A 14,973-nucleotide genomic window follows, 5' to 3' on the forward strand; every position below is an offset into this window, starting at 1 on the left:
ATCAGGGCTCAATCCACCAATGTCTGAACAGCTTCCTGTTGTCCTACAGGAACGAGCCGCATGCCACAACCAAAACTTTCCCCGCTTCGCTCATGATAAAGAGGCAGTTGCGGACAAGTTTTGACTTACTCAAACCTCCAAGGGCAGAGCAGGTTGTCCATTGTCAACAACAAGCTCAAGTTGAAAAGAGAGAGAAAAGAGCCAAGGAGAGACGGTTTCATCCGGGAGAGCACGTCCTAGCTCGAAACTACAACACTGGACCGAAATGGGTTCCTGCTACGGTGATCGCGCAGACGGGCCCTGTGTCTTACACGGTTGAGACTGCTGAGGACGTCGTCTGGAGAAGACACACAGATCAACTGTTGCTAGGAGCAGAGACAGCCACAGAGGCTCCAACGGCTGGTTGGCCTGAACTGTTTCCGGATGATACCGCAAACCAGCATCCTTTGCCACAGTGCTCTTCTCCAACACAGGAAGTCAAAGAGACTGTTCCACCTGTGCAAACTCCTAACTTTCGACTGACACAGGCACCTTCTCCATCCAGGCCTGTGTCAATGCCTACTGCTGTGGAAGCCAGCGATGACCGCCGGTATCCTGTCAGAGAGCGGCGGCCTCCAAGACGCTTGGATCTGTAGGCTTAGCGACTTACCCACAAGACTGGGGCAGAATAAACCCCAGGGTAAAGTCAGGGGTTGAGGCAGTCTACCTCTACCCTAGGTTAGTTGAGTGCATTGAAAGTAACTTACCTGTTGAGGAATAATGTGGACCTTCCATTTAAGAGGGGAGGAATATGTTATGTATTGTGTGTTCTCCTCCCACCTGTGGTGGCGCTGTCACAGGAGATAAATGGTTGGGTGTTCTCTTGGTTAAGTTTAGCTCTCTTTGTTCGGAACACTCCAGAACTTCCCTTTCCCTTCGAATAAAGCACTTCATGTTGGAATCTCTGAGTTCTGAGCTCTAATTGTGTCTAGGTAAAAAAGGTACCGACACAACAAGCAACAGCTTCAGAACAATGGGCACAAGTTGCAAGCGTCTCTGTAGCTTAGCAACAGCTGCAGCCACACCCTTGCACAGCAACAAATGGAGTAAAAAAAGTAATAAAAGTTACCTGAACCTACTCCTGAATTTTGCCGGTTAACCGACATTTCCGGTTATTTAGGTGCCGGTTAATCGAAAGTTTCCTGTAATATCATGACTGATCTTCTGCCTCAACTCCCCATAACCCTTGATTCACCTACAGTCCAAAAGTCTATCGATCGCAGCCTTGAATATACTCACCGATTCAGCATCCACAGCCCTCTGGGGTAGAGAATTCCAAAGATTCACAACCCTCTAAGTGAAGAAATTCCTCCTCATCTCAGTCTTAAATGGCCGACCCCTTATCCTGAGACTGTGCCCCCTAGTTCTAGACTCTCCAGCCAGGGGGAAACAACCTCTCAGCATCTACCCTGTCAAACCCCCTCAGAATCTTATATGTTTCAATGAGATCACCCCTCATTCTTCTGAACTCCAGAGAGTATCGGCCCAATCCACTCAACACTCTCATCCCAGGGATCAATCTAGGGAGAGAACCTCAAGCCATGTTAAAAAGAACAGTAAATTATTCTGCAAATATATCTGTGAAATTAGATTTGTTAAGGTGAAGTGGGACAACAACAACAACTTGTATTTATACAGCGCCTTTAACGTAGTAAAACACCCCAAGGCGCTTCACAGAAGCGTTATCAAACAAAAATTGACACCAGGCCACATAAAGAGATATTAGGACAGGTGACCTGGGTCACAAGGTAGGGTTTAAGGAGCGTCTTAATGGAAGAATGAGAGGGAGAGAAGGGGAGAGGTGTAGAGTCATGGGGGAGAAATTGGGTGGAGCCGCAAACAGGGCGCCAAGCTCGCCTGGGCGCCAGATTTAGCGCTGCGATCGGAGCAGCAGCGATCGCCGGAAATTCAGCTTGAGCGCCTCAAGAGGGACACGGGGCGAGGGTCGAGGCGCTCCGCGTCCCTCTTAGGGCGCTGAAACTGAATATCGCAGCGCAACGTGCCGCAGCGCCACATGCTGCGGCACGGCACGCTGCGGCACGGCGTGCAGCGGCACTGCAGGCCTTCCTCCCATCCTTAAGGGGGAGGGGCCTGCACCAGCGCGATGAGCGATCGCGAGTGCCGGCAAAAGAGCCCGGAGAGCCCGGCACCGAGAAGTGCCGGGCTCTCAGAAAACAGCCGGCAATGCCGCGGGGGGAGAACAGGAGGCCGGGGACGGAGGCGCTGGCAGGCGGCTGCCGGAAAAAACGGCCGCCCCGCACCTCCGCCTTAATTTGTGCCACTGCTGCCACAGGTAGGCCCCGTGAACTGGGCGCGATTAGCGAGCGGCGCTACAGAGGCGGTCGCTGCCAAATATCGTGATCGGGGCGGTAGCGGGGCGCTGCGCACACCGATGACGTCATCGGTGGCAGCGCAGCGCAACAGGCTAACGCTGCCATTAGCGCCCCAGCTAAATATCACGGGAGGCGTGGCCAGTGGCGCTAAAGCCACTGAGTGCCCTCTTTAGGCGCTAACTGGTGGCGCAGCCCACCGAATTTCTAGGCCATAGAGTCATAACGGCACAGAAGGAGACCATTCGGCCCATCGAGTCCGTGCCGGCTCTCTGTAGAGCAATCCAGTCAGTCCCATTCCCCCGCTCTATCCCCGTAGCCCTGCAAGTTTATTTCCCTCAAGTGCCTATCCGGTCTCCCCTTGAAAACATCAGCAGCGAGTTCCAGGTCCTCACCACTCGCTGCGTCAAAAAGTTTTTCCTCACATCCCCCCTCTATCTCTTGCCCAAAATCTTAAACCTGCGTCCCCTAGTCCTTGTAGCATCAACTAGTGGGAACAGCCTTTCCTCGTCTAACCTATCCAAACCCGTCATAATTGTAAAGTCCGCGCCTCAATAATACACGGACTTCGGGAGAACAATTAAACAGGTATTTTACTGAACAGAGGGTAACGTCAGACTGAAGTACAGAAGCCTGCTCGGGCCTTTTATACAGGGGTGGTCACTGCCGGTACTGCAGTATAAAATCAGTTCTTCTCTTAAAGGTACATACACAACAATTCCTCCCCTTTTAGATAAACAGTACATAACATTCATTTAACAACTAAATAATAATTAATTACAATTACAATTTTCTCGGTACTATATACATCAACTAAAATAATCATTTATAAGTTCAGTCTTTGAGGAGGCTTCCTAATCCTGACTGGATAGCGCCTTTCTCGAGTATCCTATTCTTGCGGTGGAGTCGATTCTGGCTCATTGTGATTGGTTGGTTCGTCAGCTTCCAATACCACTGCTTCTGAGGTAGACGCAATCTGTACTTCGGGCTCATTACCAGGTGCACATGCTCGTGGTATAGGTTTGGCTTGTTCCCGTGACTCTAGAATCTGGTCAGCATGGCATCTCACGATGCTCTCTCCAACGTCCACTGTGTACATTAGTGGTCCCTGCTGTGTGCATATCGTTCCTGGCTGCCATTTTTCTGTTCGGTAGTCACGGGCCAAGACTGATTGTCCTATCTTGAAGCTCCTGGTTGGCTTCTCGTTGATGTGCTGGAATTGCTTATCCTCAACATCTCGTCTTATGTTTGGTTTGAGCAAATCCAGGCGACATCTTAGCCTTCGGTTGGAGAACATTATGGCTGGAGCTTGGTTGGTGACTGCATGTGTCGCATTCCGGTAAGCAAACAAGAAATTATCTACCTTGTGTTGTAGTGGTATGTCGTCGTTATACATCGCCTTTATTGCCTTTTTAAAGGTCTGAACAAACCTTTCAGCCAATCCATTTGTGGCTGGATGATATGGGGCAGATGTGTAATGTTTCACCCCATTATTCCTCAGAAACCTCCGGAAATCCTCTGACACAAACTGTGGCCCATTGTCGGAGCAATTCTGTTCTGGCAAGCCATTCCTGGCGAAGATGGTTCGTAGGACTGCAATAGTTTTCTCCGTGGTGGTGGAGGACATTTTGATGACCTCTGGCCATTTCGAATGGGCGTCCACGGCGATTAGAAACATTGAGTCCATTAATGGACCAGCAAAATCAAGGTGTACCCGTTGCCGGGGAGATGAGTGCCACTCCCATGGGTGTAGAGGGGCCTGTGGTGGTGCATTTTGGACTTTCTGGCATCCTGAGCAGTTCTTGGTCAGGTCCTCGATTTGCTTATCGATTCCCGGCCACCACACATAAGCCCTGGCTAAGCTTTTCATTTTTACCCCTCCCAGATGACCTTCATGAAGCTCATTGAGCACTCTGTCTCTCAACTTGGGTGGAATTACCACTCGGGATCCACACATCAAGGTCCCCCGGCACACTGACAGCTGTTCTCTCCTTGGCGAGAATGCTGGCAACAGTGAGTCGCCATGTGCTGGCCATCCCTTCACCGTCAAATCATAGACCCGAGAGAGTGTCGGGTCATTTCGGGTTTCCTTCTCTATACTTGAGTTTGTAACAGGCAGACATTCGACTATGGTCGCATGGAATATCTCAACAGGGTCCACTGCAGGTGCTTCCTCTACCGTAGGCAACGATAGGCGCGACAGCCCATCAGCGTTTCCATGCTGCTTCGTACCCTTGTATTCTATGTCGTACTGATGTGCCCCTAGAAAAAGTGACCATCTTTGCAGCCGTTGCGCCGTCATCACCGGAACGCCCTTCTTTGGATTAAAAATGGAGACCAGGGGCTGATGATCAGTCAGTAGGGTGAATTTCTGCCCGTGCAGATAGTGATTGAACTTCTTCACCCCCCACACCAGGCTGAGGGCCTCCCTGTCAATCTGGGCGTAGTTACGCTCGGCTGAGGTTAACGAGTGCAACGCAAAGGCTATTGGCCTCTCTGAACCGTCAAGGAATTTGTGTGACAGCACCGCTCCAATGCCGTAGGGAGACGCATCACATGCCAACCGAATCGGTAGTGTTGGGTTGTAGTGGGCCAATACTTCTTTTGAAGTGATTAGGCATTTACATTTCTGAAAGGCACGCTTACACTCATCACTCCATTTCCATGTTACTCCAGTTTGCAGTAGGGCGTTCAGTGGGTGCAGAATTGTAGATAAATTCGGCAAGAACTTATGGTAGTAGTTCACCAGCCCGAGAAACGACCCCAGTTGCGACACATTTTCCGGTTCTGGAGCCTTGACTACAGCCTCAATCTTGTCCGGCAACTTATGCAACCCTTCCTCATCAATCATGTGGCCACAATACGAGATTTGTCTCCTGAAGAACTCGCATTTGGGGCGGTTGGCTCGTAGCCCATATTCCTGCAATCTAGTGAGCACCTGCTCCAGGTTGGCAAGGTGTTCACTGTCATTTTCGCCCGTCACCAGGATGTCATCCAAATAACACTGGGTCCCTGGGATCCCTTGCAGGACTTGTTCCATTGCCCTCTGCCAAATAGCCGGGGCTGATGCTACCCCGAATACCAGTCAATTGTACTGGTAAAGGCCTTTGTGAGTGTTTATCGTGAGGTATTTCCTAGATGCGTCTTCCACATCCATTTGTAGATACACTTGGGCCAGATCAATCTTCGTAAAACGTTTCCCTCCAGATAGTGAGGCAAAAATATCTTCTATCCATGGAAGTGAATATTGTACTGTGTGCAGGACTGGGTTCACAGTTACCTTGAAGTCCCCACAGATGCGAACCTTCTTCGGCTCCCCAGGCGTGCTGCTCAATGATTTCTTCATTACAGGAACGATGGGTGTGGCCCACTCGCTCCAGTCCACCTTGGACAGCACACCCGAACGCTCCAGGCTCTCCAGTTCTGCTTCAACGGCTGGGCGGATCGCGTACGGCACCGGTCTGGCCTTAAAAAAATTTGAGTTTGCGTTATCTTCGATTTTTATCGTTGCCTTTACTCCTTTTAGAGTCCCAAGTCCTTGTTGGAACACCTCTTTCGCGTCAGTTAGAATTTGTGACAGACGTCCAGGTGCGACGTCATCATCCTTTTTGTCAGTCACAGTTAGCGCCTGAATGGAATGCCAATCCAATTGTATTTTTCGGATCCATTCACGTCCCAATAATGGTGGTCCTCCATCTTGTAGTATATATAGATACAGTTTCTGTGTTTCCTTGCCGTTATATTTAACTGGCACCCTTATTTTTCCTCTGGGGTAGATTTTTTGCCCCGTGTATGTCTTCAATACAATGGACGTGTCCTTTAAGGGTATGTGTGAGAATAGCCGATCATAGTCTCGTCGATTCATGACAGTTAGGGCTGATCCTGTATCCAATTCCATCTTTACTTGGGACACTGCTATCATGAGGGTGACCCAAATGGTTCAGTGATCCTCCTTTGCGATCACATTGTGTAACTTTAGACAACTTAGTCTCCTGCTCCCGGAGTCGCTATCACTCTCCTGATCTTCCGAACTACTGTCTGTCATTTTTTTTCTTTCTTGTACTTTTCCTTAGTAGTTCTTGTAGTGTTGGTTTTTTTTCCCGACCTGCAGACTCTTGCTATATGTCCCATTTTCCCGCATTGCCTGCATACTTTGTCCTTAAACCAGCAGTCCTTCTGATCATGGGTTGTTCTGCCGCAGCGATAGCACTTTTCTGCTCCATACGCCATTTCGTTAGCGCTGTATTCTTGTGGTTTCTGTTGTATTTCCGCAGCTCCCCGTGCTGCTGCTTCGTAGGATACTGCCACGCTGAAAGCCTGTTCTAGCGTCAGGTCCTTTTTCGAAAGTAGTCGTTTCTGGATTCTTTCACTCTGGAGCCCGCAGACAAACTTATCACGTAAGGTGTCTGCCAGTCCTGCTCCGAAGTGGCAGTGCTTCGATAACTTGCGTAGTTCCGTAAGATAGTCAGCATTGCTCTCATCTTTGTGCTGGTTTCGTTTATGGAACTTGAATCTTTCTGCTATCAGCAGCGGTGTAGGGTTTAGGTGTTCCTGTAAGATATTAACAATCTCCTCAAAACTTTTCTCCATTGGTTTAGCTGGGGTAATTAAATTCTGCAATAGGCCGTACGTTCTCGCGCCCATCAAATTTAATAATACCGACGCCTTCTTTCCATTGGCCACCTCATTTGCCTTGCAGTACACTTCAATTCTTTCCACATACGTGGTCCAGTCTTCTACCTCGTTGTCGAAAGCAGTGATACTGCCACTTTTCGGCATCTTGGGTGATTTAAGATGGCGCCTCCCGCGCTTTTTCTTCTTCCCCAATGGAATAAAATGGCGCCTCCCGCACTTTTCCTTCTTCCCCAATGGAATAAAATGGCGCCTCCCGCGCTTTTCCTTCTTCCCCTTGCTGCCACGCTGCTCCTAGCGTTCTACAGGGTAATGGCGGCGACCCGCGGCTTCGGCGCGTCTCACTTTTCCTTCCCCTCGTTTATTTTCTCTCCGCTGCCCGGTTCTTGAGCACCGACCGCGCCCTGTGCGCTCCACCCTCTATCTCTGTCTTTTCCTCCCGACGACGCTGCATGGCCCCTTTTGCAGAGCCGCTCGATCGAGCTCGAGCCCGCCGCAGTCTGGAAGGGTCAGCGCACTACCTGCTACCAGCACGATTTGCTGGAACACCTTGACTGGGGAGCCAAGCTCAGCTCTCCACAGCCTCTCCCGCAATTCTCCGAACACCGATGGATCCTTGGGCGGTTGCCCGCGGTCGACGCCCGTTGCTCAGACTTCGACCTCCAAGAAACTTCTTCTCAGGGTGAGGTGATGTAGTGCCGCAGGTGAGTTCGAACCTGCTCGTCGCCACTGTAAAGTCCGCACCTCAATAATACACGGACTTCGGGAGAACAATTAAACAGGTATTTTACTGAACAGAGGGTAACGTCAGACTGAAGTACAGAAGCCTGCTAGGGCCTTTTATACAGGGGTGGTCACTGCCGGTACTGCAGTATAAAATCAGTTCTTCTCTTAAAGGTACATACACAACAATAATCTTGTACACCTCGATCAAATCACCCCTCAACCTCCTTTGCTCTAATGAAAACAAATCCAGCTTCTCCAACCTGTCCTTGTAGCAAAGATCCCCCATCCCCAGAACCATTCTGGTAAATCTCCTCTGCACCCTCTCAAGGGCCTTCACACCCTTCCTAAAGTGTGGTGACCAGAACTGGACGCAATACTCCAGTTGTGGCCTAACCAGCGCTTTATGAAGGTTCAGCATAACTTCTTTACCTTTGTACCTCTATTTATGAAGCCCAAGATCCCATATGCTTTGCTAACCACTCTCTCAATATGTCCCGCCACCTTCAGGGACCTATGCACATTAACTCCCAGGTCCCTCTGTTCCTGCACACTCTTTAAAACTGTGCCATTAAGTGTATATGACCTCTCCCTGTTCCTTCTGCCAAAATGCATCACTAGGAAGGGAATTCCAGAGTTTAGGGCCCTCGGCAGCTGAAGGCACGGCCGCCAATGGTGGGGCGATAGAAATCAGGGATGCACAAGAGGCCTGAATTAGAGGAGCACAGAGATTTCGGAGAGTTGTAGGGCTGGAGGAGGTTACAGAGATAGGGAGGGGCGAGGCTATGGATGGATTTGAAAACAAGAATAAGAATTTTAAAATCAAGGCATTGCTGGATTGGGAGCCAATGTAGGTCAGCAAACACAATGGTGATGGATGAACGGGACTTGGCGCGAGTTATGACTCGGGCAGCAGAGTTTTTGATGAGCTTGTTTATGTAGGGTGGAAGATGGAAGGCCGGTCAGGGGTGCATTGGAATAGTCAAGTCTAGAGGTAACAAAGGCATGGATGAGGGTTTCAGCAGCAGATGAGCTGAGGCAGGGGCGGAGTCAGGCGATGTTACGAAGGTGGAAGTAGGCGGTGTTGGTGACGGAATGGATGTGTAGTCGGACGCTCATCTTGGGGTCAAATAGGACAGCAAGTTTTTGAACAGTCTGGCTCAGCCTCAGTCAGTGGCCGGGGAGAGGGGAGTGGAGTCGGTGGCTAGGGAACAGTCTTTGTGGTGGGGACCGAAGACAATGGCTTCGGTCTTCCCAATATTTCACTGGAGGAAGTTTCTGCTCATCCAGTACGTCAGACAAGTTAGAGACAGCGGTGGGGGTCGAGAGAGGTGGCATTAGTGTATATGTGGAACCTGATGTGTTTTTGGATGGTGTCACTGAGGGGTAGCATTTAGATGAGAAATAGGAGGAGGCCAAGGATAGATCCTTGGGGGAGTCCAGAGATAACGGGGCAGGAGCAGGAAGAGAAGCCATTGCAGGTGATACTCTGACTACGACTGGATAAGAATGGAACCAGGCGAGGGCAGTCCCACCCAGCTGGACAACCGAGAGGAGGTGTTGGTGGAGGATGGTTTGGCAAATCGTTTCAAAGGCTGCAGACAGGTCGAGGATGGCTAGTTTACCATGGTCACAGTCACATGGGATATAATTTGTGACTTTGATAAAGGGTCGTGCTGTGGCAGGGGCGGAAACCTGATTAGAGGGGTTCAAACACGGAGAGGAGTTCCGGGAAAGTTGGACACGGCTTTGGGAAGCGACAACACGTTCAAGGACTTTGGAGAGGAAAGGGAGGTTGGAGATAGGGCAATAGTTTGCAAGGACAGAGGCGTCGAGGTTGTGTTTTTTGAGGGACGGGGGGTGATGATGGCAGATTTGAAAGGGAGGGGTACAGTGCGTGAGACAAGGGAACCATTAACAATATCAGCTAACATGGGGGCCAGGACGGGAAGTGTGGTGGTTAGTAGTTTGGTGGGAATAGGGTTGAGGTTAGTTAGTAGAGGGTAAGCAGAAATTGGAAATAATACAGGTAGGTTATATCAGTGTGTACAGAAGAGAAGGGAAGAGCTGTCCATCAAAGTGACAACCCTACGGTGAGAGCTTACCCTCTTAACGTGAGAGCATGAGGCTCCCATGCACCTGCTCAGCTAAGACCTCTGCTGTGTGCACGGAATGGACTCTCGAGTACCGGGGCGTGGGGGGCAGCGTCGCGAGAGAAGCCTATTCCTTATAAGAACCTTAATGATTCTAATGATCCTTCCTATGAATAACACTCCGAATCTAACAGTGCAGAAATACGTTGCTAAAAAAAATTCAACACAAGGGAAATGCGATCTGCCACAAGCATTTTATTGAGGCATTGTCTTCTTTCTCCAACAGGGATTCTTTTCGCTCTGAAAGTGATCAACAACGGTCATAGCGCTGATGGAAATATTCCGGGTCCGTTTCAAATCAAAAGACGAAATGCCTGCTGGGCCGAACTTATCCTTATTCACTTGCTCTCCCCAAGGTAAAGTATTCTCTGCCACTCCACCGACACTGATACGGGAACAGGGTGTGTGTTACGAGACTATGGAGTGGGCGGGGTTAATCATGCCCTATTTGATGCAGAGCATGTGGGAAGAACGTCATGACTCAACGCACCGGTGAGTCATTACCCGGGCTAGCCAATCTGCTGTTTGGCCCCTTGCTTGTTACAAATTAGTTAAATTACGGTCTGTTGTGTACGGTGAAACTTGTACCCACCCGGCACGGTGCAGGAATTCCCATTCTCGGGATGCGGGCGTCGCTGGCGAGGCGGGCATTTATTGCCCACCCCTCACTGCCCTTGAGAAGACTCCTTGAACCACGACAGTCCCGTCTGGCGAAGGTACATCCGCCATGCTGTTCGGGAGGGAGTCCCAAGATTTTGGCCCCGCGACGATGAAGGGACGGCGAACTTTGAAGGGGGGCATTTTCAGGGCTATGGGGAGAGGGCAGGGCAGTCGGACTAATAGAAAGAAAGAAAGACTTGCATTCATACAGCAACTTTCATAACCTCCGGACATCCCAAAGCGCTTCACAGCCAGTTTACTTTTGAAGTGTAGTCACTGGTGTTAAGTAGGAAACAACAGCAACCAATTTGCGCACAGCAAGCTCCCACAAACAGCAATGAGATGATGACTAGAGAATCTGCTTTTCAGTGATGTTGGTTGAGGGATAAATATTGGCCCCAGGACGCCCCTTGCTCTTCTTTGAAATAGCGGCCGTGGGATCTTTTAGGTGCACCTGAGAGAGCAGACGGGGCCCTCGGTTTAACGTCTCATCCGAAAGATGGCACCTCCGACAGTGCGGCACTCCCTCAGCACTGGCACTGGGAGTGTCGGCCTGGGTTCTGGGCTCAAGTCTCTGGAGTGGGGACTTGAACCCACGAACCTTCTGATTCCGAGGCGAGAGTGCGACGCACTGAGCCAGGGTTGCCCTTTGCCCTTCTAGGTGGCGGAGGTCGCGGGCTTGGGTCGGGCGCTTGCGGTCCCGACGCAGTGGCTGCACCAGATGCCGGGGTGTGAAAGGACGCTAGGCAAACTTACTATGCCACAAAAAAACCTGATACGTTTATATATGTACCGCACTCCCCACCACTTGCACCGTCTCTCCTGGTCCCGGAGGGCCGTCTATATCGGGCAAATGGTACTAACCGTCTTCCATTACCATAGACGTCAATGACAAAGGGGCCGCTTAAACTGGATTAACTGAGCCGCAAGTCGTGGGCAGTTTCATGGGGGGGGTCATTCTTTGCTGTTAACCATCCTCTTATTAAGTGTTAATTTCTGAATGGGAGTCATTAATGAGTGCAGCGGTTCAGGAAATTTGAAACTCACCAAGGGCAGTCTCAACTTTATGATTTAAAGTGGTCCCGCTGAGTGGGATTAAGTCTGTGTAGTCTGGACTGGTATAAATACGGCGCAGCTCGGAGATACATTAGCAAATGAATTGCAATCAGATCTGTTTAGGTCTTTTAGAGGGCATCACTATTGGACATTGTGATTTTTAATTTTATTAGCGTTGCCCCGTTATTCCGGCCATTGTGTTGAGCAGGCAAATCGCTATTTATATATAGAAATCAAAATACATTTTTGTGCTTATCAAGGTGAGGGATGTTCAAACTAGAATTAGGAGCAAGTCCCCATTTCACGCACCCAGTGTCAGCATCAAACACTCCCAGGGCAGGCAAAGCATGCGTTAGATACGGAATAAAGCTCCCTCTACACTGTCCCATCAAACACTCCCAGGTCAGGTACAGCACGGGTTAGATACAGGGGAAAGCTCCCTCTACACTGTCCCATCAAACACTCCCAGGGCAGGTACAGCACGGGTTAGATACAGAGTAAAGCTCCCTCTACACTGACCCATCAAACACTCCCAGGGCAGGTACAGCACAGGTTAGATACAGAGTAAAGCTCCCTCTACACTGACCCATCAAACACTCCCAGGGCAGGTACAGCACGGGTTAGATACAGAGTAAAGCTCCCTCTACACTGTCCCATCAAACACTCCCAGGGCAGGTACAGCACGGGTTAGATACAGAGTAAAGCTCCCTCTACACTGTCCCGTCAAACACTCCCAGGGCAGGTACAGCACGGGTTAGATACAGAGTAAAGCTCCCTCTACACTGTCACATCAAACACTCCCAGGACAGGTACAGCACGGGTTAGATACAGAGTAAAGCTCCCTCTACACTGACCCATCAAACACTCCCATGGCAGGTACAGCACAGGTTAGATACAGAGTAAAGCTCCCTCTACACTGTCCAAGCAAACATGCCCAGGACAGGTACAGCACGGGTTAGATACAGAATAAAGTTCCGTTTACACTGTCCCATCAAACACTTCCAGGGCAGTTACACTACGGGTTGGATAGAGAGTAAAGCTCCCTCTACACTGACCTGTGAAACACCCCCAGGGCAGGTACAGCACAGGTTAGGTACAGAGTAAAGCTCCCTCTACATTGTCCCATCAAACACTCCCAGGGCAGAAACAGCATGGGTTAGATAGAGAGTAAAGCTCCCTCTACAGTGTCCTATCAAACACTCCCAGGGCAGGTACAGCACGGGTTAGATACAGAGTAAAGTTCCTCTGTACCATCCCATCAAACACTCCCAGGGCAGGTACAGCACGGGTTAGATACAGAGTAATGCTCCCTCTACACGGTCCCATCAAACACTCCCAGGGCAGGTACAGCACGGGTTAGATACAGAGTAAAGCTCCCTCTACACTGTCCCGTCAAACACTCCCAGGGCAGGTACAGCACGGGTTAGATACAGAGCAAAGCTACCTCTACACTGTCCCGTCAAACACTCCGAGGGCAGGTACATCACGGGTTAGATAGAGAGTAAAGCTCCCTCTACACTGTCCCATCAAACACTCCCAGGGCAGGTACAGCACGGGTTAGATACAGAGCAAAGCTCCCTCTACACTGTCCCATCAAACACTCCCGATGCAGGTACAGCATGGGTTAGGTACAGAGTAAAGCTCCCTCTACACTGTCCCATCAAACAATCCCAGGGCAGATACAGCACAGATTAGATACAGAGTAACGTTCCCTCTACACTGCCACATCAAACAATCCCAGGGCAGGTACAGCATGGGTTACATATAGAGTAAAGCTCCCTTTACACTGTCCCATCAAACACTCCCAGGGCAGGTACAGCACGGGTTAGATACAGTGCAAATCTCCCTCTACACTGTCCCATCAAACACTCCCAGGGCAGGTACAGCATGGGTTAGATACAGAGCAAAGCTCCCTCCACACTGTCCCATCAAACACTCCCAGGGCAGGTACAGCACAGGTTAGATACAGAGCAAATCTCCCTCTACACAGTCCCATCAAACACTCCCAGGGCAGGTAGAGCACGGGTTAAATACAGAGGAAAGCTCCCTCGACACTGCCCAATCAAACATTTCAAGGGCAGGTACAGGACGGGTTCGATACAGAGTAAAGCTCCCTCTACACTGTCCTATGAAACACTCCCAGAGCAGGTACAGCCCGGGTTAGGTACAGAGTAAAGCTCCCTCTATACCATCTCATCAAAACCTCCCAGTACAGGTACAGCACGGGTTAGGTATTCAGTTATGCTCCCTCTACACTTTCTCATCAAACACTCCCCGGGCAGGTACAGCATGGGTTCGATACAGAGTAAGGCTCCCTCAACACTGTCCCATCAAACACTCCCAGGGCATGTACAGCATGGGTTAGATACAGAGTAAAGCTCCCTCTACACAGTCCCATCAAACACTCCCAGGGCAAGTACAGCACGGGTTAGATACAGAGTAATGCTCCCTCTACACAGTCCCATCAAACACTGCCAGGGCAGGTACAGCACGGGTTAGATGCAGAGTAAAGCACCCTCTACACTGTCCCATCAAACACTCCCAGGGCAGGTACAGCACGGGTTAGATACAGAGTAAAGCTCCCTCTACACTGTCCTATCAAACACTCCCAGGGCAGGTACAGCACGGGTTAGATACAGAGTAAAGTTCCCTCTGCACTGTCCTATCAAACACTCCCAGAGCAGGTACAGCACGGGTTAGATACAGAGTAAAACTCGCTCTACACTGCCCCATCAAACACTCCCAGGGCAGGTACAGCACGGGTTAGATACAGAGTAAAGCTCCCTCTACACTGTCCCATCAAACACTCCCAGGGCATGTACAGCATGGGTTAGATACAGAGTAAAGCTCCCTCTACACTGTCCCATCAAACAGTCCCAGGGCAGGTACACCACGGGTTAGATACAGAGTAAAGCTCCCTATACAGTGTCCTATCAAACACTCCCAGGGCAGGTACAGCACGGGTTAGATACAGAGTAAAGTTCCTCTATACCATCCCATCAAACACTCCCAGGGCAGGTACAGCACGGGTTAGATACAGAGTTATGCTCCATCTACACTGTCCCAACAAACGCACCCAGGGCAGGTACAGCACGTGTTAGATACAGAGTAAAACTCCTTCTATACTATCCCATCAAACACTCCCAGGTCAGGTACAGCACTGGTTAGATACAGAGTAAAGCTCCCTCTACACTGTCCCGTCAAACACTCCCAGGGCAGGTACAGCACGGGTTAGATACAGAGTAAAGCTACCCCTACACTGTCCCATCAAACACTCCCAGGGCAGGTACAGCAAGGGTTAGATACAGAGTAAAGCTCCCTCTACACTGTCCCATCAAACACTCCCAGGGCAGGTACAGCACAGGTTAGATACAGAGTAA

At 50.2% G+C, this 14,973-nt stretch overlaps 1 protein-coding gene across 1 annotated transcript in view; it reads left to right on the forward strand.

Moving 5' to 3' along the window:
* LOC147090488 (rhomboid-related protein 4-like) overlaps positions 1-14,973 on the forward strand; it is a 64,519-nt gene that overhangs the window by 25,900 nt on the left and 23,646 nt on the right. The window contains exon 3 of the mRNA XM_085977129.1: positions 10,104-10,233. Coding sequence (XP_085833255.1) covers positions 10,104-10,233 — 130 coding nt within the window. The remainder of the gene's footprint in view (positions 1-10,103; positions 10,234-14,973) is intronic.

The sequence above is a fragment of the Somniosus microcephalus genome, unplaced genomic scaffold, assembly GCF_052327205.1.
Source record: "Somniosus microcephalus isolate GS21.2 unplaced genomic scaffold, FLI_Smic_1.0 unresolved_chr4, whole genome shotgun sequence".
Classification (NCBI taxonomy): Eukaryota; Metazoa; Chordata; class Chondrichthyes; order Squaliformes; family Somniosidae; genus Somniosus; species Somniosus microcephalus.